The sequence below is a fragment of the Oryctolagus cuniculus genome, chromosome 1 (genome assembly GCF_051225735.1).
Source record: "Oryctolagus cuniculus isolate XC-2025 breed Fujian yellow rabbit chromosome 1, ASM5122573v1, whole genome shotgun sequence".
NCBI lineage: Eukaryota > Metazoa > Chordata > Mammalia > Lagomorpha > Leporidae > Oryctolagus > Oryctolagus cuniculus.
In genome coordinates, this window is record NC_142867.1 from 62,848,150 (window position 1) to 62,875,958 (window position 27,809).

General features: G+C 45.0%; 1 protein-coding gene and 1 pseudogene across 10 annotated transcripts in view; one reads left to right on the forward strand and one right to left on the reverse strand.

The window, feature by feature from the left end:
• STIM1 (stromal interaction molecule 1) overlaps nt 1-27,809 on the reverse strand; it is a 224,037-nt gene that overhangs the window by 2,605 nt on the left and 193,623 nt on the right. For 2 of the 10 annotated variants that reach the window (XM_089329708.1, XM_089329705.1), the window contains 8 exons: nt 27,488-27,665; nt 23,794-23,971; nt 9,465-9,632; nt 8,897-8,997; nt 8,400-8,635; nt 7,108-7,200; nt 4,032-4,098; nt 3,717-3,944 (listed from right to left, as the gene is read on the reverse strand). In XM_089329708.1, the coding sequence (XP_089185834.1) occupies nt 3,717-3,944; nt 4,032-4,098; nt 7,108-7,200; nt 8,400-8,635; nt 8,897-8,997; nt 9,465-9,632; nt 23,794-23,971; nt 27,488-27,665 (1,249 nt within the window). Of the gene's footprint in view, nt 1-1,517; nt 1,555-3,716; nt 4,099-7,107; nt 7,201-8,399; nt 8,636-8,896; nt 8,998-9,464; nt 9,633-23,793; nt 23,972-27,487; nt 27,666-27,809 lie in introns of all 10 variants that reach the window. The other 8 variants (XM_070074547.2, XM_051822932.3, XM_051822943.3 and 5 more) reach the window with 6 other exon arrangements.
• Nucleotides 13,467-18,650, forward strand: LOC149128431 (SERPINE1 mRNA-binding protein 1 pseudogene; annotated as a pseudogene).

Here is a 27,809-nt window from a genome sequence, read left to right on the forward strand (position 1 = left end):
AGTGGGTCTGACCCAGGCTGTGGAGGAGAGGGGGGTTAGAATAGCCTTGCAAACAATCCCTCACCCACCCCAAAAGGCCAGGATTCTGTCTCTTCCAACCCTTTCACAGGATTCAAAGAAGGTCACAGAGAAGTGTTGCAGAGTTTACGCCAAAGTCTGTGGTGACAGCAGGAAGGGTGGAGTCACTTTCAGAGCTCTGCTGACAGAGAGAATGGAGGCGGGTGTAATGAGACAGGATGTTGGCCTCTGAAGAGCAGTAGTTCAAAAGAGCACTGGACTCTTCTGTGTAATTTTGAACAAATCTAACCTTGCTGGTTCTCCATATTGGCCTAATAAAAATTATACCAACTCGATTATTTTCACAGGACTGTTTAGGATCAAATATGTAGGTAAAGGAGTTGGAAATGTAGAAAGTATTTTGGGAATGAAAATGACAAGGCCAGCCAAGCTGGAAGGCCCATATGGGGGCCAGTCACCAAAGGCTTCTTTGCAAGGCTGAGTTAGGGGACATGCCACTGCACACTTGACATGCACACACAAAGGCTAGTCCAAAACTGGAGACCCTTTAAAGGGCTGGCTATTCCCAGGAAGACCATGAACCAATTCTGAATGCCAGTGCTCCTGCCTCTGCAAAGGGTAGACATGAGGGTCCCCTTCCAATCCTGAACCCACAGCAGAGGCAGGGGAGAGGTTAAGTGAAATGTTTACACATCTGAGTCAAGAAGTCAAAGGGGAAGAGTCATGAGCAGGAGAGGAGAGCACCACAGGACTTGGAAAGAAGGAGGCTGAGAGTCAGAAGTTAGGGAGGGCAGCCAAGCCCCTGAAACAAGCAAAAGCAGGAGATTGTCTCATAGCTACTGCAGGTTGCATTCTCAGTCTAAGTCATCTGACTCCACAGTTATGCCATGAGCTGGAACCTTCCTGGGCTTGGGAGACAGCGGAGAACAATTCCAGCTCCGGCTTCCATGATACAAATACTGTCTCAGTCAGGTACTCTACTGTTTAAGAATGCTCGGTCTCAAATTTGGCTTATGTCTGATCCTGTCCATGCTTCTATATAAATGTGCTCTTTTTCCCTTAAGCCCAAGATGATCCTCTCCATATCCTGCCTTCTCCACATACATATAAGCCACTGAGTAAGGTGTCAAGGGAGTTCAGGGGAGCAACCACACTGAGAACAGGGAGCTCTTTTAGCTGAGGTGGTAAGGAACCTTGAAGCCTACCTTTCTAACATCAAGGAAGCAAGGTCAGGAGATTGGGCCCTCCCAAGTTTCACTTCTCCTGAGTCACAGTCCCACTTGGTCTTGATTTTCATCCTTCTATACTTCTCTAATCAACTAAAAGCTGACATTGCCAACACAAGGTGAGAACTGAGGAGAAGCCTGGGGAGATACCAGAGGGAAAATGCCTACCGAGGCAGGCTCACTTTCCCTCCCTAAACGTTTGAGACCATTGAGGCCAGGAGAGTGCCTCCCCAAAGGCTAGGCTGCCTTGGACTCCCATCCCAATCTACTAACCTTACTAGAGAGCCTGTTTGCCTTTAGAGATGATCCTCTGATGCATGGTACAAAAGAAAATTAAGTAGTGAATGGACCAGGTGGATGCAGATACCTCCCACCCTTCCTCCCCATTGCCCTCAACTTATTGTTCAGAGCATGAGATTCACAGCATTCCCTAATTTCCACAGCCCAATTCAGCCCTCTCCATCTGTACTGGGGAAAGCAGTTTCCCATTCTAGGTTTTTGGATGAAAATGAGGATGATAATGAAGGTGAACAGCTCTGCTGAGTAACAATCCTAATAAAGGCAGTCCCTTTGTGGAACACAAAGGAACAGCCCTCAAGGATAACTATCCAGAGGTTCAAGGGGCAGAGATACAGATATGGGTACTCACAGTGAAACAGAACCAAAAGAAAACAACAGAGTAAGCAGGCTGCAGCCCAAAGGCCGGGAGTGGGCAGGGGTCACAACTTCAGAGATGATAGGCCTTTCCTGAGAGGAAGGACTTTCTGAGGAGCCCTTAAGCTTGTTCTAGGCAAGGTCAAGGCTACTATCTGACCCTGGCCTATCCTAAGGTATCTACAGAGAAAATTTCTACAGCTGCTAAACTAGGCAGGCAGCCCTTTAATAGCTTTTCCCCAATTCTTTTCTAGTTTACTTATTGAGACTGTGTAAAAGGACAAAAATATCCAACACAGTGTATTAGACTGAAAAGCCAAGTTCCAGTCTGCATTCTACTAATTAGCTGAGGGCCCTTGGGTAAAATTATTTAACCCTTCATAACCTTAACTTTCTACTCAGGGGGCCACCATTGTGGAGTATTGGGTTAAACAGCTACCTGCAGCACCAGCATCTCATATGGGTGCCAGTTCGAGTCCCCGCTGCTCCACTTCAGATCCAGCTCCCTGCTAATGCTCCTGGGAAAGCAGCAAAGTATGGCCCAAGTCCTTGGGCCCCCTGCACCCACATGGGAGACCAGGAAGAAGCTCCTGGCTCCTGGCTTTGGACCTGCCCACCTCCAGCTGTTGCAGCCATTTGGGGAGTGAACCAGTGAATGGAATGGAAGACTTCTCTTTTTTTCTCTCTCTCTGTAACTGCCTTTCAAATAAATAAAATAAATCCTTAAAAAAAACTTTATACTCTGAAAGTGAATATTTTAATATCTATTCTACCTATAAACTTTCTTGTCTAAAACCCCCAAACTACGCCCTGTTATCTAATTCAATAAAGGATACATTTATTCAGTTACTCAAGCTGGAAACCTACCTGTCATATAAGATCCTTCTCTTTCCTTCTGCCCACAGTAAGTTACCAAATTAATCATCTCCTTTCTCTCCCAAGACCACAGTACCTCCCCTACTGCTCTACTGCATGACTTTTAATTTCCTGTAGCCTTTCCCTTCCTTTCTGCATACAGGCCCCTATTATGTTGTCTCTAAAATGCAAATGTGGCTGATTCAGTTTCTTTTAAAAACTCATTTGCAGTTCTCTCATAAAGGCCATAGCCCTTAGCCTTTCAGAGCCCTTCATTGTTTTCACTTCATCTGCATATCAGAACTTCCCACCCGCATATATCCAATGTTCTAACCACAAGTATTTCAAATTATCTCGCAACCTCATGCCTCTGTACATAATATTTCCTCTGCCTAGAATACTCTTTCACCTTGCCCTGCATGTGGTATGTTATCATTGCAAAGCATTCCACCCAGTCACACAATGTTAGTCACTCCTTCTTTAACACCCCCATAGCACTTATCAGATCGTTCCATTACTATATACCTCTCCCAGACCAGACTGTAGTCCTTGATGGCTGGGATCATAGCTTATCATCTATGAATCTCCATGCCCAGCAGAGCTTAACACAGAGTAGATATCAATAAATGGGTCTTGAAGGAGTAAAGCAAGTGGGGGCCCTACTCAGATAACTAGCGTCAAAGTGCACAGTTTAGGCAAAAGTGCTATAGGATCATGAGTGAAGAAGGGTGCTATTCGTTTTTAGAGTCAGCAAAACCCAAACAGAGAAGGCGGGAAAAGTGTGAGGATTAGGCTGACCTTAAAAAGGGGTCCCAGAGTTGGAAAGGACAGGACAAGGAGAAAATTACGCACTGCACAACCCTCCCCTCACCCCCAGAGTTGACCAAGCAGCAGCCGGCAGGCAGGGGCCAAGGTAAAAGCAGCAGAAAGGGAAGGAAGAAAGAGAAGAGAGACAGCTGATACCCCAAGCTCTCTGAATGCCCAGGCATCACAGCGGTGCTGTCAGAAAGGGTTGGGTCGGGGTAGGGCTCCATCTGGAGGTAATAGGAAGTGCTGTGGTGGTAATAAACAGGGTGGACATGGACGGTGGTGATGGTGGTGGTGTTGGTGTTGGTGGTGGTGGTGGTGATGGTGGAAGAGGAGCAGGAAGAAGCAGAGGCAGATGGAGGACTGGTCCCGTGGCCTTCAGAACTGAAAGACTGTCCAGATGAGAGGCTGCGCATTCGCCGCAGAGATACCCGGCTTGTCAAGAAGTGGCCAGCCTCGCCCTCTACCAACCTCTGAGATCCCAGGCCATGCTGTGACTCCGTCAGGCGCTGCCGGACACTGCTCTGCAGGCTGGGGGCTGCAAGGAGAGTAAAGAAAAGTGTCAGAAAGAACCAACCCACTTTGGGCCAGCAGGCAGGCAGGAACGCACGGAACAATGCCTGCTGGAGACTACTCTGGGCCTTTCTGTCATGCCCAGTCTGAAGAACGGGGCATCTCCTCCCAGAACCTCCCACCAGGGGTCCTGAAAGGAAGGGAAATTAAAGAGGAGGTGCCTGGCTCAGTTTTAGTGGCACTCCAATGGAAGGAGACATACGGGCACGGTCACTATAAAGGGAGGTGGCAAGGCAGTTAGTAGGATGACACAGGCAGGGCGGGATAGGGGCTTGGAGCAAGGTCCGGGAGAGCACTAAGAACCAGCCTTTTCGGAAAGCTCACCTCAGGAAATTAATTTATAACCTAGTCAAGGACTTGCAAGTCTGTTCATGACATCATTACTAATAAGTCTATGAAAGTAACTATAAAGGTGAAACAATGGGAAAATTAAAATACATCCTGTCCCTGAGGGGCTACACCTATAGATATATTATTTTTTAAAAAGATTTATTTATTTATTTTAAAGTCAGAGTTACACAGATAGAGAAGGAGTGGCAGAGAGAGAGAGGTCTTCCATCCGATGGTTTACTCCCCAGTTGGCCACAACAGCTGGAGCTGTGCCGATCTGAAACCAAGAGCCAGGAGATTCTTCCAGGTTTCCCATGTGGATGCAGGGGCCCAAGGACTTGGGCCATCTTCTACTGCTTTCCCAGGCCATAGCAGAGAGCTGGATTGGAAGTGGAGTAGCCGGGACTCGAACCAGCACCCATATGGGATGCCAGCACCACAGGTGGTGGCTTTACCCGCTACCCCATGGTGCCAGCTCCCCTATAGATATATTAAAAGTGATGGTCAGACAGAGATTTTAAGACCATGGAAAAATGCTTATTAATATTCTCAGGGGGGAAATAAGCATATAAAATTATTTGTCTTAGCCTTAAGCTTTGAAACAAAAATACTGGAGTTTGAAATAAGGTCTTTCGGGACTGGCACTGTGACGTAGTGGGTAAAGCCACCGCCTGCAGTGCCGGCATCCCATATGGGTGGCCGGTTTGAGGCCTGGCTGGTCCACTTCCAATCCAGCTCTCTGCTATGGCCTGGAAAAGCAGTAGAAGATGGACCTGGAAGAAGCTCCTGGCTTTGGATCAGCTCAGCTCCAGCCATTGTAGATGGAAGACCTCTCTCTCTGCCTCTCCTTGTCTCTTTGTGTAGCTCTTTCAAATAAATAAATAAATAAATCTTTAAAAAAAAAAGAAAGAAAGAAAGAAAGAAGGTTTTTCCTCTTCTAACTGTGACCTTTAGAAACTTACTATCTGTTTTAATTCTTAACTTATAAAATCTGGCAGTTTGTTCTAAGACTTTGAAATAATGTCTGTAAAGTACCTAAAACAGGTCACAGCACTCACAGATGACAGTGGTTATCATTATCTTAACCGCAAAAAAAAATTTTCATAGACAAAAACTGAAGGAATGGGTACTCAAATATGGCAGGACTATGGATGGCTTTTTAGGCTAGTATGTATCAAATTTCCTTGAATAAACATGTAAAACACTGCAATCTAGCTTTTGGTGATGGTCACCATGCCCAGAGAAGGGGCACTAGGGAACTTAAGAATATGCCAGAGGGCCGGTGCCCCGGCTCACTTGGCTAATCCTCCACCTGTGGTGCCAGCACCCCGGGTTCTAGTCCGGTCAGGGCGCCGGATTCTGTCCCAGTTGCTCCACTTCCAGTCCAGCTCTCTGCTGTGGCCCTGGAAGGCACTGGAGGATGGCCCAGGTCCTTGGGCCCTGCACCCGCATGGGAGACCAGGAGGAAGCACCTGGCTCCTGGCTTCGGATCAGCGCAGCGCACCAGCCACAGTGCACCAGCCATGGAGGCCATTTTGGGGGTGAACCAATGGAAAAAGGAAGATCTTTCTCTCTCTTGCTTTCTCTCTCACTCTCTAACTCTGCCTATAAAAAAAGAAAGAAAGAAAGAAAGAAAGAAAGAAAGAAAGAAAGAAAGAAAGAAAGAAAGAAAGAAAGAAAGAAAGAAAGAAAGAAAGAAATATGCCAGAGGGTTGGCGCTGTGGCATAGCAGGTAAAGCTGCCACCCGGCTGCTCCACTTTTAACCCAGCTCTCTGCTATGGTCTGGGAAAGCAGTGGATGATGGCCCAAGTCCTTGGGCCCCTGCACCCATGTAGGAGACTTGGAAGAAGTTCCTGGCTCCTGACTTCGGAATGGTGAAGCTCTTGCCATTGTGGCCATTTAGGGAGTGAACCATCGAATGGAAGACTTCTCTCTCTCTGCTTCTGCCTCTCTGTAGCTCTGTCTTTCAAATAAATAAATAAATCTTTAAAAAAAAAAAAAAAAGAATGTGCCAGAGTATCCCCTTTGGGCTCACTGACAGCTCCTACTGAAAAGTGAAGGCAGACATTTACTCTCCTACCCTGATGAGTCACTCTGCTTTCTCCCTAAAGATGAGAGAAAGGGTAAGGTTACAAAGTTGGCAGAAACCTTGGAAGGGCCACCAGGGAGAGAGCACAGTCCAGTAGTGATGGAGAGTTGGGGAGGCAGGGCTCCTATGGCTGGTGGCTTTAAATGTATGAAAGGGAAACTTGAGAAAGAGGAAACCTAGAATTAGAAGGGGAAGGAGAAAGAGGGGTGAGACAAGGAGGAAAGGAAGAAGCATGAAAAGGAGAAAGAAGGACGGTCTTTCCTTCCTTCTTTCTATCCCAGGGGGAAGAAGAGTCACCAGGACATCTGTGCAGCCAGGATGCAGGGAGAACCCAGGCTTTCCATCACCATGAATGTTTTCTCTCCAGCCCTCAGCTGAACAGGCTGATTCTTCTCACCCCCGAACCCCTTCCTGCAGTTAGTGGGGACAGTGCCGAGGGGATAGAGGATGCAGGCAGGGATGTGAGGCAGGCAGGAGAAGGTGCCCATGGGGTAGGAGTGTTGGTTTAGTCCCAAAAGTTAGAAAAACAAAAGCCCCAGAGGGGCTCCTCAAACCCGGGTATTTCCAGAGGGACTGATCATCCGAGCCGGCGGATGTAGAGCAGAGAGAGCGGTCACTGAACCTACGCCCCATCAGCCAGGCAGCATCTAGGGTCAACAGCCAGGCCAAAAGGAGAAGAGAATCTGATTTACAGGGGGCTTCAGCTCCCCATCAATGGGATAAGGCAAAGGCTGGGGTGAGGGGTGGGTAGTTCAGAGCTAACGAAGGTCCCTCCCAACCTGGAGACAAAAGAGCCATTACATCGACAGGTCAGGATCAAGCGCTGCTTGGCAATCATCTAAACCTTGGTGGGCCTTTGACTAAAGTCCTGACAAAAATGTCAGAGCAGGGAAACAAAGAAGCTTGGCCAGGAGCAAAGTTTCATTGAAGAAATTCACAAATAATGGAGTGGGAACCCAGACTAATTTTCTGAAAGTGAGCCCCTAACTCAGCCTCAGCTTTCTGCTTCCTCTCTGCACAGGGCCATGATGGGGGGTGGGGGGGAGTGCGGGCAGGGGAAGGGCCAGGACAACAGCTTCACTATAAGGCCTATTCTGTTTACGTAAAATAGCTCTGATTCAAAGAAAAATTCAACTGTGGGCCAGAAAGGGAAAAACTCTTTCATTCACTAAAGAATTGCCAGAGTGTTGTTCCTTTCAGCTCTGCCTTACTCAACTGTCATCATTTGCATGGGGCAGAAGGGAGAGGGAAGACCCCAGGACAGAGGGTGGGGGGTAGGGAAGTCCTGGGGATCATGGGGAAAGCCAGACACGCTTGTGCAGGACAGCCCTCCTGGGCAAGATGCCCTTCCAGCTTGGAAGGTTTAGGGCTATGTCACCTTAAGGGCCTATTGCTTTCTGGGGCCCTACATAAAAAGGCAGAGACAGAGATCATTCAAGTCATCTACTTTAGCAATTAAAAACAAGGAACATAAAATGAAAATAAACAAATGCAATAAATAGTCAAAATGAATGCCATTTTTTACACTGTGAATCACTAAAAGAGACTGTTTTTAAAGGGAGGGGGGATAGTGAAAAAAGGAAAACAAAGGATGAAGGGAGATGCACTTACACAATAAACCCAGAAGGGCAGACAGAGCCTAGAGCAAGGAAAAACCATCAAAAGCACAACTATAATCTAGAAATATCCTGGCACAAGCTGCACCTGATTAGCCTAGGTCATGTGCTGAACTGTCTTCCTAGGTATCTGCTGCCCCATATGCAGCTTAAGCACAGCAGGGGCCATGGACTTCTCAGTTCATTCACCAAACACTACTTCCCTCAAACCCACCAAAGAGGTCACCTACACTGCATGGACAATGGTGACACAATCTCCTCATCCATGTCATCCACGTCGTCCGTCATGATGAAATGGGCAGGGTTGGGGCGTGTGCTGCCCATCCAGCTGGGGTCTATGTTGAGGGCAGCCACCAGGGAGTGGATGCCAGGGTTATTGACAATCTGGAAGCCACAGAGGATCTCAATCTGTTGCCAGCGGTGCAGCCTCTCCCGCAGTGCTGCTGTCACCTCGCTCAGTGCTTGCCTGAAGACAGATGAAAGAGAACCCAATGCACATACTGGGTGTGAGCACCAACAAAAATAAGGCCTCTTCCCAGAGGCACGAGGAGGGGATATGTGTGGATAAAAATAATGTAAACCCAAAGACTTAACTGCAAGGAGGGGATGGACCAGGGCCAGGGCAGGAGATTACAACTGTCCCTCCTCTAGTGAGGAAATGGAATGGGAGCTGGAGGCAAACGCGAGGGGATGGACGTTGCCAGAGTGGATAACTGGTGCCACTTACTTAGCTGTTAGGATTTTGTGATCTACATCATCCAGGGAAGAGCTGTGGGCCACATGAAAGGTGCCAAAGAGTGTGTTTCTCTTCTTTTTTATCTTCTCAGCCTGCAAAAATGAGGCCCCAGCTTAAGAGAGCAGGAATTAGAGGGTGGGAAAATGAAAAGTGCCTTCCTGTGGCTGGGTTGTCTCCTCCTAGCAAAGCTTGGGCTGCACACAGAAAAGGAAGAAAAGAAGGAAAGACAAAAGAAAGTCAAGGAGAAGGGGAGGGGAACAGAATAGAGGGAACGAGAGAAAAGGGCATTCCCCGATGTCCCCCAGCCCAAGGGGAGCCTCTGCCCATGGCAGCCTGGAGGGACAGAGCTTTTCCATGACTGCCTCCATTTGCTTCGTCAGAAACTTGAAGACATTATCGGAAGCCATACGTTAGAAAAAGGAATGGAACCCACCACAGGGATTCTCTTTGCCCAACAGAGGGGATGAGGAGAGACAGAGAAGTAGAAGGGCAGGGGGAGGCAGGGGGTAATGAGGATGGAAGGAGGGCAGAAGGAAGGCCACAGGAGGGCTGGTCTCACCCCCTCCTTGGCCACCAGTAGCTGCTTCTCAGCATTTTGCTTCTTGATGTTGTAGTATTGCACCTCCACCTCATGTGTCAGCTGCAGCCACTTCTGAAGGGCCTCTGGAGCGTACCACGAGCTATGTGATTCCAGCTCTTTCTCTGCTTTCCTCAAGGCCTCCCGAACCTGTGCACAAAGACAGTGTGAGTCCATTTACTGCTACAAAGACCCTCTCTAACATCTCTGTGTGATGCTTCAGTACTGGGGGTTATTATCTGCTTTACAGGCTCCCTACTTTTATATACATGGAAGCAAGCTCAAAGGAGGAATATAACCTACTCAAGGTCATACAGTCAATAGTGTCAACCAGAATTCAAATTGAGGCTTTTTTGCTCTGAATCTAGAGCACTCTTCCATCACATCTGCTGATTCTCCTGGTCATGTGCAACCAGACTTAGCAACCCTCCCTCATTTCTTCAGGAACAGGTCAGCACCACTTTACTGAGTCAGGGTCTCTGCCTGGACCTAAAGAAATCACAATGTGGCAAAAAAGTATTCAGTTGAGAATCATGAAATCTGGTTCTGTCACTCAACCTGCTGTGTGACCCTGTGCTTCCTAGAGCTTATCTTGACTCACTGTGAAGACTTTCTCTCATACTAATCCAAACCATTGGGGACCAGCACTGTGCACAGAGGGTTAAGCTTCTGCCCGCAACATATGGCATCCAACAGGGGTACCAGTTCAAGTCCTGGCTGCTCCACTTCTGATCCAACTCCTTGCCAACGTGCCTGGGAAAGAAGTGGAAGATGGTTCAAATACTTGGGCCCCTGTACCTATGTTGGAAACCTGGATGGAGTTCCAGGCTCCTCGGCCTGGCCTAGCCCTAGCCATTGCAGTCATTTGGGGAGTGAACCAGCAGATGGAAGATTCTCTCTCTCTCTCTAACTCTGCCTTTAAAAGAAATAAATATTTTTTTAAAAGAATCCAAACCATCAGTAAAGGGATCTCAGAAGAGAAAGAGCTCCCTGTTATGGGAAGTATATAAAGGGCTTATGTCACAGACACCTCAAAAATAATTCCTAATCCTGGATGGTCATTGGCTTGATTATTCTCCAAAGTTTTCTCTAGCCAACAGACTGTGTCTGTGATTCTCTGAGCAAGTAGAACAGGCAGGCTTTGAAAAACATCCTCCACAAGAGGTGGGAAGAAAATGGACATGCCCACACCCAGCAACAGGATTGCCAAAGGCCAATGACATGAAAGATTGGTGTATAAGCAGAAATCTCACTGACTCCGAGAGAAATACACAATGAGGCAGACAGTAACAGAGCATTCAAGCATGAAAGACCTAAATATTGTATGTACAAATGTTGTACATACACTTATTTCCTTGTCATCTCATGCAGGCTACCAGTGTAAGTGGTCCCCAGTTCCTCACTGCAGGGAACAGGGATTGAGAGCAGTCAGATTATTCCTGACTTCAGTCATTGAGGCAAGTATCCCATGGCAAGCCTGAGGTCTTCTCCATAGCCTAAGATAGACCAGGAGGGCCCTAGCTAAGGGCAGAAACACCTTTATTCCTTTGAAAGCCAGTAAGAGCACCAATGCTCACTTGGTTTATGTCTCTTTGAAAAAGGAATTATAAAATGGCTCACTACTAGTTTTGCAGATTTCAAATGAAGAGCAAATACCTGAGAAACTTATACAGCAAGCCTAAAAATTTATGATCAAGTTCTACATCAAAAGTTAAAGGAATGAGATAGAGTAAGAAGGGCAGAATGGATGCAAAAGAGTAAATGAAGGGAAATGTGGTAATCAGGGAGGCACACAAAGGGTCTTTCTTACCAGGCTCAAAAACTATTGAATGAGAGCCTGGCCCTGTGGTGCAGCAAGTTAAAGCCCTGGCCTGGAGTGCCCGCATCCCATATGGGCGCCAGTTCTAGTCCCAGCTGCTCCTTTTCCAATCCAGCTCTCTGCTATGGCCTGGGATAGCAGTAGAAGATGGCCCAAGTCTTTGGGCCCCTGTGCCCACATGGGAGACTCAGAGGAGGCTCCTGGCTCCTGGCTTCGGATCAGCGCAGTTCTGACCATTGCGGCCATCTGGGGAGTGAACCAGCGGATGGAAGACCTCTCTCTCTCTGTTTCTACCTCTCTCTGTAACTCTTTCAAATAAACAAAAATAAATCTTTAAAAAAAAAAAACTATTGAATGAGAGAAATTATTACAAAATAGGGAGTGGGTTAAATGGGAAGCAAAGGGACAGAGACAAACACATCTTAACACATTTAAGTAACAAATGCCTGATAAACAGGCCCAACAGAAGGACAAGTCAGAGTTCACTGGTCCTATTCTTTTATTCTATAGCCACTATGGTCCTTAACCTTGTCTTATACTAGAATCACATGGGAATCTTAAAAATACTGATATCTGGACCCTCATCCACAGATTCTGATATCACTGATCTTGGGTATTGGTGTGATCATGAAAAGGTCTCTAAAAGCTCTCCCAGTCACTCTCACCTGCAGCCAAAGTAAATAACCACTGAGTGTTACATTTTAAAATCCCAGTAGACAGCAGGTCTTAGCAGAACAATTCTTTTTTTTTTTTTTTTTTTTACAAGCAGAGTTAGTGAGACAGACAGACAGACAGACAGAGAGAAAGGTCTTCCTTCCGTTGGTTCACTCCCCAAATGGCCACCACGGCCAGCACACTGCGCCGATCTGCAGCCAGGAGTCAGGTGCCTCCTAGTCTCCTATGCGGGTGCAGGGCCCAAGCACTTGGGTCATCCTCCACTGTACCCCCGGGCCATAGCAGAGAGCTGGACTGGAAGAAGAGCAACTGGGACAGAATCTGGAGCCCCAACTGGGACTAGAACCCGGGTTCTGGCTCCACGGGCAGAGGATTAGCCTAATGAGCCACGGCACTGGCCAAGCAGAACAATTCTGATCCAATACAACTTCTGGAAAAAGCTGAATAAACTGTGGTAATTGTGTTTTCAAAGACATCAGGGAGCTGTGGAAGCAATTAGGACGAGGTCTGCAGTTTTCTAAATGTGATCTCGGGACTCCCAGATGTCTTCAAGACCTTTCAGGGCAACTGGGAAGTCAAAAGTACCTTCATAACAATATGAAGACAATATTGGGGCCGTTGCTGAAGTAGGTTAATTCTCTGCCTGCGGTGCTGGGATCCCATATGGGCACCAGTTCTAGTCCCAACTGCTCCTCTTCCAGTCCAGCTCTCTGTTATAGCCTGGGAAAGCAGTGGAACATGGCCCAGATGCTTGGGCACCTGCTCCTGCATGGGAGACCTGGAAGAAGCCCCTGGCTCCTGGTTCCTGGCTTCAGATCGGCACAGCTCCAGCCATTGCGGCCATTTGGCGAGTGAACCAGTGGATGGAAGACCTTTCTCTCTGTCTCTCCCTCTAACTCCCTCTAACTGTCTATAACTCTATCTCTCAAATAAATAAATATTTTTTAAAAGATATTATTTACCTTTCTCTCACACATGAACTGCACAGTTCTCAGTAGACTGACTATAGACACTAATGTAAGCATTTGGAAGTTTATTACCCCGGAAATTTTAAAACTTTGTAAAATTTAAAAAGTCATTCATGTCATTTAATTGCTTTTATTTTGGAAAATTTAGTCATTTTTCATTTTTTATTAATGTGTAAGGCATTTTATAAAGTTCTTATAAATGAATTAATAAATATTTAAATTTTTGTTTTAATTTTAATAGGGTAAGTATCAACAATATTATTCCCATAAAAATGTTATTTGAGGTGCCTGCATTGTGGTGCAGCGGGTTAATAAGCAGCACCTACAACTCTGGTATCCCATATTGGGCTGCCATTTCGAGTTCTGGCTGTTCCACCTCTGATTCAGCTTCCTGTTGATGTGCCCAGGAAGGTAACCTTTGAGGTCCTAAACAACTTTTTAAAAATGTAATTATTTGAAAGGCAGACTGAAGAGTAGAGGGAGAGATCCTCTCTCTGCTGGTTCACTCCCCAAACGGCCACAATGACCAAGGTTTGATCAGGGTGAAGCCTGGAGCTCTGAACCCCATCTGTGTATCACATGAGAGAATCAGGAGCCCAAGCACTTTCCCAAGCACACTAGCAGGGAGCCAGGTCTGAAGTGGAGCAGCCGGGACTGGAAATAGTGCTCTGATATGGAATGCCAGCATCTTAGGCCACAGCTTAACCACCTGCACCAAAACGCCAGCTCCCCTAAATAATTTTTCGAGATTATTATTATTATTATTATTATTATTTATTTGAGAAGTAGAGTTACAGACAGAGAAGGGGAGAGACAGAGTGAACCATCTGCTGGTTCACTCCCCAGATGGCTGCAACGGTCGGAGCTGAGCCGATCCAAAGCTAGGAGCTTCTTCCAGGTCTCCCATGTGGGTGTGAGGGCCCAAGCACTTGGTCCATCTTCAGCTGCTTTCCCAGGCCATAGCAGAGAGGTGGATGGGAAGAGCAGCTGGGACTCACACCAGGAACTCTAATCTGGGATGCAGGTATCCTGAGCATTGGCAGCTTAATCTGCTATGCCACAACACTCACCCCCTAAATAATTTTTAAAAGGGTCCTAACCAAGACAAAACAGTTTGAGAACAACTGGAGTAAGTGAACTAAAAATCTAGAGAGGTAAAAGCCTTTCTAAGGTGAGTTAATTGTTGGTAGCCTCTTTCTTCCATGTAGGCATTGGATTATTCTAGCTATGGGGCTAAGAACTGCCCCATGCACAGGGGCTCCAGTGTAGCACAGAGCCAACACCCTAGTGCATATCACAGCTGACTCTCTCCTGGTCTTTCAGGGCTGAGGAGAAAGAAACCCACCAAGGCTCAATAAAAAGTAAGGTAGGGACATGGCTGTGAAAGTGGGACAAATGAGAGTTAGACCAAGTCTTAGTACAACTACAACCCAGTCCTACTGCAGCTCAGTCATCACTGGCATGAGATAATTAGCTCCTCACCCTGCACACCTCAGAGAAGAAAGGTTAAGCTCTTTATAAGAATGAAGATAGAATAATTTAGAGCCCTTATTATTTTTTATACTGCCCAACATTTTATTGTGAAGAGGCAGAAAAATATAATCAATAATCAAGAAAAAATAAGCAGTCTCATAAATGATCCAGATATAAGGGCCACCTGACAAGGTCTTTAAAAATCACTATGATTAATATGTTAAAGAAAATATAGGGAAAGATGGACACAACTGATGGAAAGATGGGAATTTTGGACAAGGAACTAGAATCTATAAAAAGTATAATGGTTTTCTAGAGCTGAGAAATACATGATCTGAGGAAAGGAACTGTTAAATGGCAGAATATCTAAAATAGAATGCAGGATTCAAGAACTCAGATAGATCAAAAGAAAGTAACCAAAGGCACAGAGGGGGGAAAAATAGTACTGACATAAGAGACACGTGGAATACAGTTTGAATGATCTAACATTGGGGCAGCATTGTGATTAGTGGATAAGGCCGCAGCTTGCAAAGTTGGCATTCCATATCGATACCTGTTTGTGTTCTGGCTGCTCCACTTCTGATCAGCTCTCTGTTAATGGACTAGGAAAAGCAATGGAAGATGGCCCAAGTACTTGGGCCCCTGCCACCCACATGGGAGACCTGGATGAAGCACATGGTTCCTGGCTTTGGCCTGGCCCAGTCCCAGTTGTTGCAGCCATCTGGGGAGTAAACCAGCAGATGGAGGATCTCTCTCTGTCTCTGCCTCTCTCTAATTCTGACTTTCAAAATAAATAAATAGATCTAAAAGAAAAAAAAAAAAAGACCTAACATAAATATTGGACTCTCAGAAGGAGAGAAAAGGATGGATCAGAAGCAATATTTTAAGAGTTACATAAATTCTAAAAAGGATGTATATTATGTACTTGTTAGGTTAAATATTCTATATGTGTCAATGAGGTCAAATTTATTAGTCATTTATTTATTTGTTTGAGAGGCAGTGAAACAGAGAGACAGAGCCCCAATCCACTAGTTCACACTCCAAGTGCCTACAAAGTCTGGGACTGGGCCATCATTGCAACCTCCCAGAGTCTGCACCAGCAGGAATATGGAGCTGGGAACTGAACCCAGACACTCCCACCAGGGACACAGGCCTCTTAACAGCTGTCTTGACCACTAGGCCAAATACCTGCCACAATCATGTTTGTTTGTTTGTTTGTTTGTTTGTTTTGACAGGCAGAGTTAGACAGTGAGAGAGTGAGAGAGAGAGAGAGAGAGAGAAAGGTCTTCCTTTCCATTGGTTCACTCCACAGATGGCCGCTACGGCCAGCGTGCTGCGCCGATCCGAAGCCAGGAGCCACGTGCTTCCTCCTGGTCTCCCATGCAGGTGCAGGGCCTAAGCATTTGGGCCATCCTCCACTGCCTTCCCAGGCACAGCAGAGAGCTAGACTGGAAGAGGAGCAACCGGGACAGAATCCGGTGCCCCGACCAGGACTAGAACCCGGGTGCTGGCGCCGCAGGCGGAGGATTAGCCTAGTGAGCTGCAGCGCCGGCCAGCAATCATGTTTTTTAAAGGTTAAAATAAAAAAGATGAGAAAAGATATGATATAAATGCTAAGCAAAATAAAGCAGAGGCAGCTATATTAATATCAAAGTAAACTTTAGGTCATATTTTTAAATTCTATTATTAGATGTAGCCAAACTAAGGGTTGTTATATATTACCACTGACTTCACCCATTTATTATTATATTTCTAGTAATTTTTTGGGAAGGCAGAGTTAGAGACAGAGATCTTCCATCTGCTGGCTCATTCCCCAAATGTCGTCAATGCCGAGGGCTATGCCAGGCCAAACCCAGGAGCCTGGAGCTTCTTCCCATGTGGGTAGCAGGTACCCAAGTACTTGGGCCATCTTCTTGCTGCTTTCCCAGGCGTGTTAGCAGGGAGCGGGATCAGAAGTGGAATAGCTAGGGGCCAGCACTGTGGCACAGCAGGTTAATGCCCTGGCCTGAAGCACCAGCATTTCATATGGGTGCCGGTTCCAGACCCAGCTGCTCCACTTCCAATCCAGCTCTCTGCAGTAGAAGATGGCCCAAGTATTTGGACCCCTGCACTGGCGTGGGAGACCCAGAAGAAGCTCCTGGCTCCTGGCTTCGGATTGGTTCAGCTCCAGCTGTTGTCGCCAGTTGGGGAGTGAACCATCGAATGGAAGACCTCTCTCTCTCTCTTTCTCTGCCTCTTCTCTCTCTGTGTAACTCTGACTTTCAAGTAAATAAATAAATAAATAAAAAAGAAGTGGACTAGCTAGGTCTTGAACTGCAGCCCATATGGGATGCCCATGTCACAGGTGGCAGCTTAACTTGCTAAGCCACAATGATGGCCTTTAGCAATACTTCCTGACATAAGGGCTACTTTGTCTGATATTAACATAGCTACCACTGTTTTATTTTGCTTAGCATTTATATCATATCTTTTCTCTCCTATCACTTTTAACCTATTTGTGTCTATACTTACATTTAAATTGTGTCTTATATAAAAATATATAATTGTTTTTTTATCCAGTCTAATAATTTTTGTCTCCTACCTGCATTATTTTGTCTTTTCATATATATCAAAGCTCAATAAATATCAAAACCCTGGAACAATTCAGCATATGTTATCTGACCATACTAAAATTAATTTGAGACAATAAGAGAAATGTAAGAAGAAGTCTTCAAGTGTTTGAAAATCAAGCAATGCATTTCTAATCATGGGCCAAAAATGAAATCAGAGTAGAAATTAGAAATTTGAACTGAATGATAATAATGTAAATATAAAATATCAAAAACTTATTAGATGCAGCTAAACCAATGCTGAGGTAGAAGTTTATAGCTCCGTCTTGAGGGAGGAGATGCGCTCTTGGTTGGCTGCAATCCGTGGAGGAACGCGCCGCCGAGCCGCCATCAGCCTGGGCACCAATGGGAAGGCTTCGGCTGCATGGTCACAACCAGTTATCTGACAACTAATCAGACCCCTTAGAGGTGCTGAAGGCAGCAGAGAACAGGAAAAAAAGAAGCCAGTGGGGGCAGTGTTGGGGACCCCAGGGCCAAGAGTGCAGCTTATGCCACGGCCCAGAAGAACCCAAACGTGGTAGGCAAACAGCTGCATAGAGTCCCAGAAAGACCCATTGCCTCCCAGCGTTGGCATGGCTGACAAGAAAGAGACACAGCCGCCCATGGCACTCAAGAAAGAAGGAATAAGACGTACTGGGAGAAGAGTTGATCACCAACTTAAAGGTGAAGGGAAAATAATTGACAGAAGGCCAGAAAGGCAACCACCTTGTGAAAGATTTGAAAAGCCACTAGAAGAAAAGGGTGCAGGAGGTGAGTTTTCAGTTCATAGGCTTATAACTGACCGACCTATCCGAGGCCGTGGTGGTCTTGGAAGAGGTCGAGGAGGTCGTGGACACCGAATGGGCCAAGGAGATGGATTTGATTATTGTAGCAAATGTGAATTTTATAGGCACAATGGAAGTGACAGATCTGGTCTGAAGCATGAGGACAAACTTGGAAGTAAGCGGACCTCACAACTGGAGAACTGTCAAGGATGAATTAACTGACTCGGATCAATCAAATGTGACTGAGGAAAGACCTGAAGGTGAAGAACATCCTGTTGCAGACACTGAAAATAAGGAAAATGAAATGGAAGAGACAGAGGGAGAGGGTCCAGAAGAGATGACTTTGGATGAGTGGAAGGCAATTCAGAATAAAGACCGGACAAAGGAATTTAATACCTGAAAAATTTAATACCTGAAAACAAAATGAAGGCGCTGACGGGTAGTAGAAGAAAGGATTTGTTCTTCATAAATCAAAGAGTGAAGAGGTTCATGCTGAAGACTCTGGTATGGTCCATCATTTCTGGAAGCCAGCAAATGACACAACGTCTCCTCTGGAGATCAATTTTGGAGACCTAGGCAGCCCAGGATGTGGTGGCAGGGGAGGGCGAGGTGGGCATGGGCGTGGTGGACATCCCAACCATGGCAGCAGGACTGACAAGTCAAGTGCTTCTTCTGCTCCTGGTCTGGATGACCCCAAAGCATTTCCAGCTCTGGCTTAACAGGATGTCACGATAACCCTGGTTCCTTTGCAGACCTTCCTATTCAGAGCTTTTGTATACTTAAGGATCCCAAAGGACTAAGAAATTTAATTTCACACCATTCACACCTTAAGACTGAATTTCCTCTGTTTTGAAAATGAACTTCTCTCGCTGCACGGAAGTAACAAATATGGTAGTCAGTTTTGTATTTAGAAATGTATTGGTAGCAGGGATGTTTCCATAATTTTCAGAGATTATGCATTCTCCATGAATGCTTTAGTATTGCTGCTTGCAAATATGCATTTCCAACCTTGAAATATAGGTGTGAACAGTGTGTGCCAGTTTAAAGCTTTCACTTCATTTGTGTTTTTTAATTAAGGATTTAGATGTTTCCCCCAATTACAAACTGTTTTTAAAGATTGGACATAATATTGGTTTTAATACCAGCTTTGCATTTTTTACACATGGCCAACTGGGACATGTAAACTTTGATTTGTCGAATTTTATGCTGTGTGAAATACTAACTACTGTATATATTTTAACTTACTTTTAATACTCTCATTTTTTGGAGAAAAATCTTTTTTTACTTCTGATGGTAGCTGTTATATATGCTATATCTTTATATATAGAAATACCAGTACTTGAACAAATTCAGAGCACATTGGTTTATTAGGTTCAAATTATACTCGATTCACAATTTAAACTCTATTTACTTCTAAAATGTGTGACTTTCCCATTTCAAGAACCAAACTAGACACTTTATTTGTGATAGTTGTTTAAGATACTTATTACTGCTAGAAACAGCCTGTCAAGTGAAGTAGTTCTATGGGAGTGGGCTCTTTCCTCCTCTCACCAGGGTGGGTGGAATAATTTTACTTGGCTAATACATAATATTTAAACTGTTTTGTAAAATAAGTATCTGGCCACTTTGTATGATTTCTGTGTGTAAAAGCTGACCAGATCAAAATGGTACATCCATAATCAGCAACCCTTGAACCTTTCCCTGTTCTGAAGAAACCAAAGGGCACTGGCTACTATAGTGAGATAGGGAGTATTTTAATTTTTGGAATTTGGAAAGCAGACAGCTTTTTTGGATAAACCAAAAAATCTTATTGCTTCCAAATTTCCTATGTTGCTATTAATTGGTCTTCAGTTGATAGATGAAGGTTCCACAAAAAAATGATAATTAACTTTCCCTCCATTTGGAAATTAGGTAAGTAATGGATTCCTACAATGGAAGTATCACTTATTAAAATGTAGAAAGAATGATGAATAAGCAGGTTTTCTAGGACTTTTAAATTTTTGGCCACATTTAGGTATTAAATTTTGGCACTCAATTTTCAATAGTTTTCTAATTCTGAATGATAATATTCAATTTTTAAATTGTTGGAGATTTAAACATGTCTGCCATTCAGCTGATTGGTTCTCATATATTCTTCTAAAACAAACTGTATAGTACAAGAGCTGTTCATTCAGGTTTTAGTCTAGATAGTTACCTAGTAGTCTCACATCTTAGGAAGGAAGTAATTATTTTTTAATGATGGATAAATTTGTGTTGGTTTTTTGGATCTTATGATGTTGGGCACATTCTGCACAAGTGCTGATATCTAATATACTTTTATATTTACAAATATACCTGCTACCCAGAGACAAATATTGATCCCTCTTGAGACAGCAACAGATGCACTCCTAAATCACTGTTTAGACTTTGAAGTATCTAAATCATTTCCAAACATATAACATGTTAAGAAACTTTGATTGCAACAACATGACTTTAGAAACGCCTGCTAGTAAAACCTCCTCTGTTAGCCAAAGTTGTCACTAGAGAATACACAGCAATATTTGGTATGTTATCATTTTCAAGACAGCCTAAGCTTGAAAAGTTGGTCCATTAGTTGTATCTGATGGATCTAAGTTTGCTTCCTAGTTCATTTGTCAAGAGCTAAAACTGTGAACCTAACTTTCTTTTATTGGTGGATAAAAATGAAATATTTATTTATTTATTTATTTTGACAGGCAGAGTTAGACATTGAGAGATAGAGAGAGAGAGAAAGGTCTTCCTTCCATTGGTTCACCCCTCAGAAATATTTATTTTTATGCTCACTTAAAAGTAAAAAAATTTATAGCTCCAAATGCACATATTATGAAAATTAAAGGTTTAACATTAAGAACTTAATTGTCTTCCTCAAAAAGCTAGACAAATAAAAGCAAATTAAAGTTTTCTTTTTTAAAAAAAGAACTATACTGACAACTATAAAATATTGCTAAGGGAAATTTTAAAACAGCTAAGTAGGTAACAGGGTAAAATATGCTATTAATCTGTAGATTCAGCAAAAACACAATAAATAACCCAGCAGGTATTTTTTTGTGTGTTTTTTTTTTTGTTTTTTGTTTTTTTTGAAGATAAGGGATATCAGAATGACAAATTAATATTGAAATGCAAAGACCTTACAACAGCCAAGCCCATCTTTCAGAAGAAGCTAGCGGGTTAACACCCTGGCCTGAAGAGCCGGTATCCCATATGGGTGCTGGTTCAAGACCTGGCTGCTCTATTTCCAATCTAGCTCTCTGCTGTAGCCTGGGAAAGCAGCAGAAGACAGCCCAAGTCCTTGGACCCCTGCACCCGTGTGGGAGACCCAAAAGAAGCTCCTGGCTCCTGGCTTCGGATCGGTGCAGCTCCGGCCATTGCTGCCAGTTGGGGAGTGAACCATCGGATGGAAGACCTCTCTGTCTCTCTCTCTCTGCTTCTCCTGTCTCTCTGTAACTTTCAAATAAAGAAACAACTCTTAAAAAAAAAAGAAAGAAACTAGAGAACTTAATGCCATTAGATATCAAGATTTATCTATTACAAGACAATGCAGTGCAATGGTAGAGAACCTTGAATGATAACTTTATCAATATCTACTTGGGAAAACAAGATCCTTGGCTCCTTACCCCATATAATACACAAAAATTAATTTGAAGTAAACCATATCTTTAAATTTGAAAAGTTGAACAAGGAAGGATCTAAAAGAAAATTAAGAAAATATCTTGAGATTAGGGAAAGATTTCTTAAACAAGAAGCTAAAAAGCACCAACCATTCCTTTAAAAATGTATTAGTTGGATTTCATTTAAATTAAGAATTTCTGGGGCCAATGTTGTAACATAGCAGGTAAACCTGTCATCTGCAATACTGGCATCCCATATGGGTACTACATGTCCTGGCTGTTCCACTTCTGGTCCAGATCCCTGCTCCTGGCCTGGGAAAAGCAGTAAAAGATGGCCCAAGTACTTGGGCCCCTACCACCCATGTGGGAGACCCAGAAGAAGCTCCTGGCATCAGCCTGGCCTAGCACTGGCTGTTGCAGCCATCTGGGGAGTGAACCAGCAGATGGAAAATCTCTCTCTCTGTCTTGCCCTCTCTCTGTGTAACTCTGACTATCAAATACATAAATAAATCTTAAAAAAAAAAACACTTCTGTTTATAACAAGATGATATTAAAAAGATATATGTTAAAAGAATATTAAAAAGATATATGTTAAAAGAAAACATTTCCTTTTTTAGAAAAAAAGATTTATTTGAAAAGTAGATTTACAGAAATGCGGGGTAGGGGGAGAGGGAGAGGGAGAGGGAGAGAGAGAGAGAGAGAAAGAGAGAGAGAGAGAGGTCTTCCATCCACTGGTTCACTCCTCAGATAGCTACAATGGCCAGAGCTGGGCCAGGAGCCAGGAGCTTCTTCCAGGTCTCCCACATGGATACAGGTGTCCAAGGACTTGGGTCATCTTCCACTGCTTTTCCAGACCATAGCAGAGAGCTGGATCAGAAGTGGAGCAGCCAGGACTCAAACTGGAGCCCATATGGGATGCTGGCACTACAGACGGCAGCTTTATCTGCTATGCCACAGCACTATTTCTGAAAATGTTTCTTATATATGGATATATATTAACAAGAAGATTCACATACAGAATATATAAAGAACTCTCACAAATCAATAAAAAAAGACAGACCACCCAATTTTTAAAATAAGATATTCCTAAACCTAATGGCCAATAAGTTTATAAAAATAATATTCAATAGTATTAGGTAAGTGAAAATTAAAACCGCAATGAAATACCAACACATACCTACCAGAAAGTGTAAATTAAAGTCTGAAAAACCAAGGTTATAGGTAGAACTCTCATGCATTCTTTGAAGCAGTATAGACAGAAAGAACCATTTTGGAAAACCGGCAGTTTCTGATAAACATATAAATGCTCTGTTATTACACACCCAACAGAAACGAGTGCTTATACTCAGACAAGAGACTTGTACAAGAAATTTTAAGGAAGTGTTAGTCATAAAGGAAAAATCAGAAAAGTATAAATAACCCAAAATATTCATCAATAAGAGAATGGGTAAAAACAGTTATAGTGTACTCATACAATGGATTATTACCCAGCAACTGATGTGAACCAACTATCACTAATGTGCAACATGGATGACTCTTACAGACATAATGCTGAGTGAAGAAACTAAACATGGGAGAGTATATACTATTAAGCTCATTTATATGAAGTCAAAACCAGGCCAAAGCAATCTGGGTTATATTAGTTACCTTTTGGATGAAATATTGACTAGGGGGCAAAAGTGAGCTTTCTGGGGTGCTGCAAAGGTTCTGTATCTTGATCTGGGTGGTGTTTACACAGCTACATGCTTATGTAAAAGCTTGCCAGCTGTATACACTTATGTGAACACCTCAATAAAAAAAGGAACGATGGCTGGCACCGCGGCTCACTAGACTAATCCTCCACCTTGTGGCGCCAGCATACCGGGTTCTAGTCCCGGTCGGGGCGCCGGATTCTGTCCCGGTTGCCCCTCTTCCAGGCCAGCTCTCTGCTGTGGCCCGGGAGTGCAGTGGAGGATGGCCCAAGTACTTGGGCCCTGCACCCCATGGGAGACCAGGATAAGTACCTGGCTGCTGCCATCGGATCAGCACGCTGCGCCGGCCGCAGCGCGCCGGCCATGGCGGCCACTGGAGGGTCAACCAATGGCAAAGGAAGACCTTTCTCTCTGTCTCTCTCTCTCACTGTCCACTCTGCCTGTCAAAAAAAAAAGGGGGGGGGGAATGAATAACTCTATCACCTGTTATTTGCTGCTCTTTGAACATCACAGTGACCATTTTTTTACAGCTCTTCCACTACTCTTACTGGTATGAATCTAGTGACTCTACAAGACCTTCTTTGAGCCATATTTTGAAATCCTCACACACAAAACTTCACAACCAGACCCTGGGCCCTTGCCACGTACCCACCAGAGGGTGTCCAGGAGTCTGCAGTCTCCCCTACCTGCTCCAGTTCTTCCTCAGCGTATTTTTGGCGGCTCCGCTCGTTCTCTGTCCCCTCCCGCAGCTCCTTCAGCCGCTGGGCTTCCTGCTTGGCCAGGTTGATCTCATCACGCAGCTTCTTCTCCAGATGGACCTTCTCCACCTCCACTGTCCGGTGCTCTTCCTGGGCCTTGTGCAGCCTGGGGGGGATGCAGGGAGCTGGAGGGGCAGGCAGCGGGGAGCCGGCCAACTCGCCATGACTCATGGCAGCAAGGAAGAGACTGAGAGCTCCAGTCTTCAGCATATATTCTGCTGCTCTGCTGACTGTCTGGCTCTGAGTCGGCTCAGGGCCAAGAGAAACCACACACACTACCCTAATTCTTATGTTGGCCATCATTTTGCTGCCAGTAATCAAGGCTGTGAGGCCAGGTTGCCAGACATCCGAATCCCTCCTCTAAAGTATCTCACACACTAAAATCATAGCAAGTACCAGGTAACAAGGTTTTTCACTTTTGTCCTCTTGACAGAGAATAATAAGACAGCATAACTATCAGCCTGGAAGAGATGTAGATATGAGGGCTGAGAAAAGGAAAGTAACTTAGCAGAGGAACCGATAACAGAATTCAAATACATGTCATTTCAACTCCCATAATTATTCACCTTGCATCAAAGTACCTAGAAGGTTCAATAAAGGTAGCATATCCTATAAGCCAAAGATCCCTGGACAACTTAATGGTTGAGACACGACTGAGGTGGTGGTAGGAGGGAGGCTGAAAGAAGATGAGAAAGAACTACTGAGATAGATCTCTCAGGCTCCTAAGTACCTACTCCCAAAAGTACAGAAAAGTGAAATTCAGGACAAAGAACCCCTGCCTACCCAAGCCCAAAGTTCCCATCCTAAGTGTCTTCCACAGTAAGTTCTCAAAGACATTAGTTATAAAGACAAGCTACCCTCGCGCCCAGCCACCCATGCCCTCCATTCACTGATAGAAGAACCTTCCTTCTGAACAAGCCTCCTTCCTCCCTGCTTACCCCTACAAATCTGTCTACACTAACCCAGTCATTCATGCACCACGGTCTGTCGGGTGCCTACTCCATGCCACAGAAAACTGTCCCCAACACTGAGGCGATCAAGACCTAGTCCAACGAAGACCAGTAAACAGATAGTTGCATAGAGAGCACTGGATTCTATAACAGAGAGATGCGGTGTTGGCTAAGCCCAAAGGAATAACTGCTATCTGAAAAGACTCAGGGAACGGGAGGCCTGGGCTAGACCCAGAAGAAGGAGCAAAGTGCTAATGAATCCTTTTGGAAAAAATAAAGGACTTAGCTACTGTCAGGTCTTCCTACCCCAGCAGCAACAGACAAGTTACCAGGGAACTAAGAAAGGGGGGAGAAAGGATGACGAGGAAGGGGAGACATTCACGGTTAAGAGGAGACACAGAAAAGAAAGGATAGATCACAGAACAGGAAAGACCCACAGAGAAAAGCCTAGACCACTGAGTTGATTAAGAAATGAAACAAAATAGAAAGAAACAGAACTCAACCTTTAGTCAACTCAATCCAACTCCAGCGTTGTCAGTGGCTAAAGCCTCAAAAGATGTGGTGAGACAAGCAGGGAGGGGAATGGGAAACTTGCTGCTGACAAACGGCGTTGTTTTGGTACTTCGCCTCTGGAGAGAAAGGGAGTTGAATATCCTCCAGTGGAACACCAGGTGGCGCTACATACACAGCTTTAAAAAAACCACAGCCACTCCAGTGAAGCCCCTTTCTTGCCTCCATCTCCTCTGGCTGAATAGTCTCAATTGTACTCATCCACGATCCAATTGGACGAAACTGTACCATTACAGATCCAATCGTTTACTTAAATAGCATTCTCTTGGAAAGAAGTGTCTTCAGAGAAGCCAGTACTATGATATGCCTGTACTCTCCCTATAGAGAGGGCTTGTAAAGCAGAATCAAGCCAGCCCCACTTTCACAGTCCCAATAGAGTCTCGTACAAATGGAGATCCATTAACGCTGCTGATGAGGAAATGAGCACATAACTGCACAATCAAGCACTGCCCAGGAGAAACAATCAGTTCACGCCACAGCCTGACTGTAAGTCCTAACTCTAAGCAGCTGTGCAACTATGAAAGGGTTTTGCCTGTTTCTTCACAGTGAAATGGGAATCGGAATTACTGCCTGCCTCATAGAATTATGTTGAAACCCAATGAAATCCTAGCTGGAATGTACATGTAGCATTATATTTATTCATACAAAATAGCAAGAGCTCTCGTAAATAAAACTCAGTGGTGGCCGGCAGTACAGCAGAAGGGACAAGGGGGCATGTGGGCCCTGAACAGTCAGGAGGGTGTGTGTGCGGGTGCTCTAGCCTGTCTCGGGGATTGGCAAGGGATAATCTGTCTTTAAGTCTTCGGTGGTCATTTAGCTCTGGAGGCCTGGGGGAGTAGGGAGGCCAGGAGCTTAGTTTTATCCCCAAACTTGGAATGCCTCCTGCCTAGATTCTTTTGCCTTTGGAATGAAAACAGTACATGTTTTTCAGACAAATGAAGAATGGCGACAGCTCAGACAGCAGCAGTTAGCCCCTAGTTGGCAATGGGCCCAGGAACAAGGGGCCTAGCAGAGTAGCTAGGAATCAGCTTAGAGATCAAACCCCTCCCACCCCTAGAAGCCCAGTGCATGGAAATAAATCTGGCAAGGCCCAGCCTCGGCAAAGGCAGCACCCTGGGAGTGCTGAAATTCCTAGCTCACTACTGACGGACACGTGATTATCCTCCCTGAGCCTTCGTTTCCTCAGCCCTAAACCCGGGATAATGGTACCCACCTGAAAGGCTTGTGGCGATTAGCAGCACGGATGCATTTCAGTATATAACATTACCTGGCTCAGAGCCCACACCTGCTCATCTCCTGCCTCTCGACCCTTCCAGTCCTTAGAGTTCTTACCCCGTAGGCTGACAGTGAGTGTGTATTAAGTGTGTGCATACTGCTCCTTCCTATGGGTGAGTTGTGTTCCCTAGGAGGAGTGAATTCCCTACGATTGCACAGGTCTGGTTCCTCGATGTCAGGAGGAACACAGATTGATTCACTCGGTGACTGACTAGCACCCTTTTCCCGCAGCTAAATCCTCTGCCATAGTTTTATGGCATATTTTATCTCCACAGAATCCCAGACCATCAGAGCTAGAAGAGTCCTCCGAGGAGAGCTTGGGATCTCCCAGCTCAGTCCCTTCACAGTACTGATGAGGAATTAAGTACTTGGAGGGAAAAGGACTTACCCCACCATACAACAAGTCAATACACAGACGATTCAGACGCCACACCAGAAAGAACCACGGGCAGAAGGATGAAAGGTGTGTGGGGTTTCAGTAAAGGACAATCATTGTTCCTGTTTGTATGGAAGGGAAGCAGTCCAGAGGCAGGACGAAGGGTAGAATGACCCCTAACAAGTCATCTGACCAAAGAGACTTACAACCTCTGACAGCAACACATTTCTCCCTTGAGGCTCAGAGGTAAGAAAGATAGATTTACAACCTTCATCCCAGGAAGAATAACTGCTCAGGGCAACAGGAATTGCCGGCACCTAGGATCCCAGTGGTTTTGGGAAGGTGGCAGCCTGGGTAGCTGTGTCAGCATGGTCACGGGGCCAAGCGGCCCACAACCCAGGCTTCCAAGAGCTGGCACCACCTCGGCTGAGGAAAAGGGGTGGGGCCTTACCTTTCCTGAAGGTCGTGCAGACTCTGTTCAGCTCGATGTAGTCCCTCCAAATCCTTCATCATCTTCTTCATGTGTTCTTTGGAGTATCGGTTCTGGATATAGGCAAACCAGCAGCCGCCCACACCAATAACGATAGACACCACCAGCATGAAGTCCTTGAGGTGGTTGTGGCGAGTCACTGCCAGAGAGGGAGGGCATGGTGAGCGAGAATGCCCACTGCACATGAAGTCCTGCCTGAAGAGCACTCTTCCGCTCAAGAGGAATTCCGTTTTCTTCTTAGACACACACTTGTCATATACTATTACAGTAAGCTCTGCTGGTC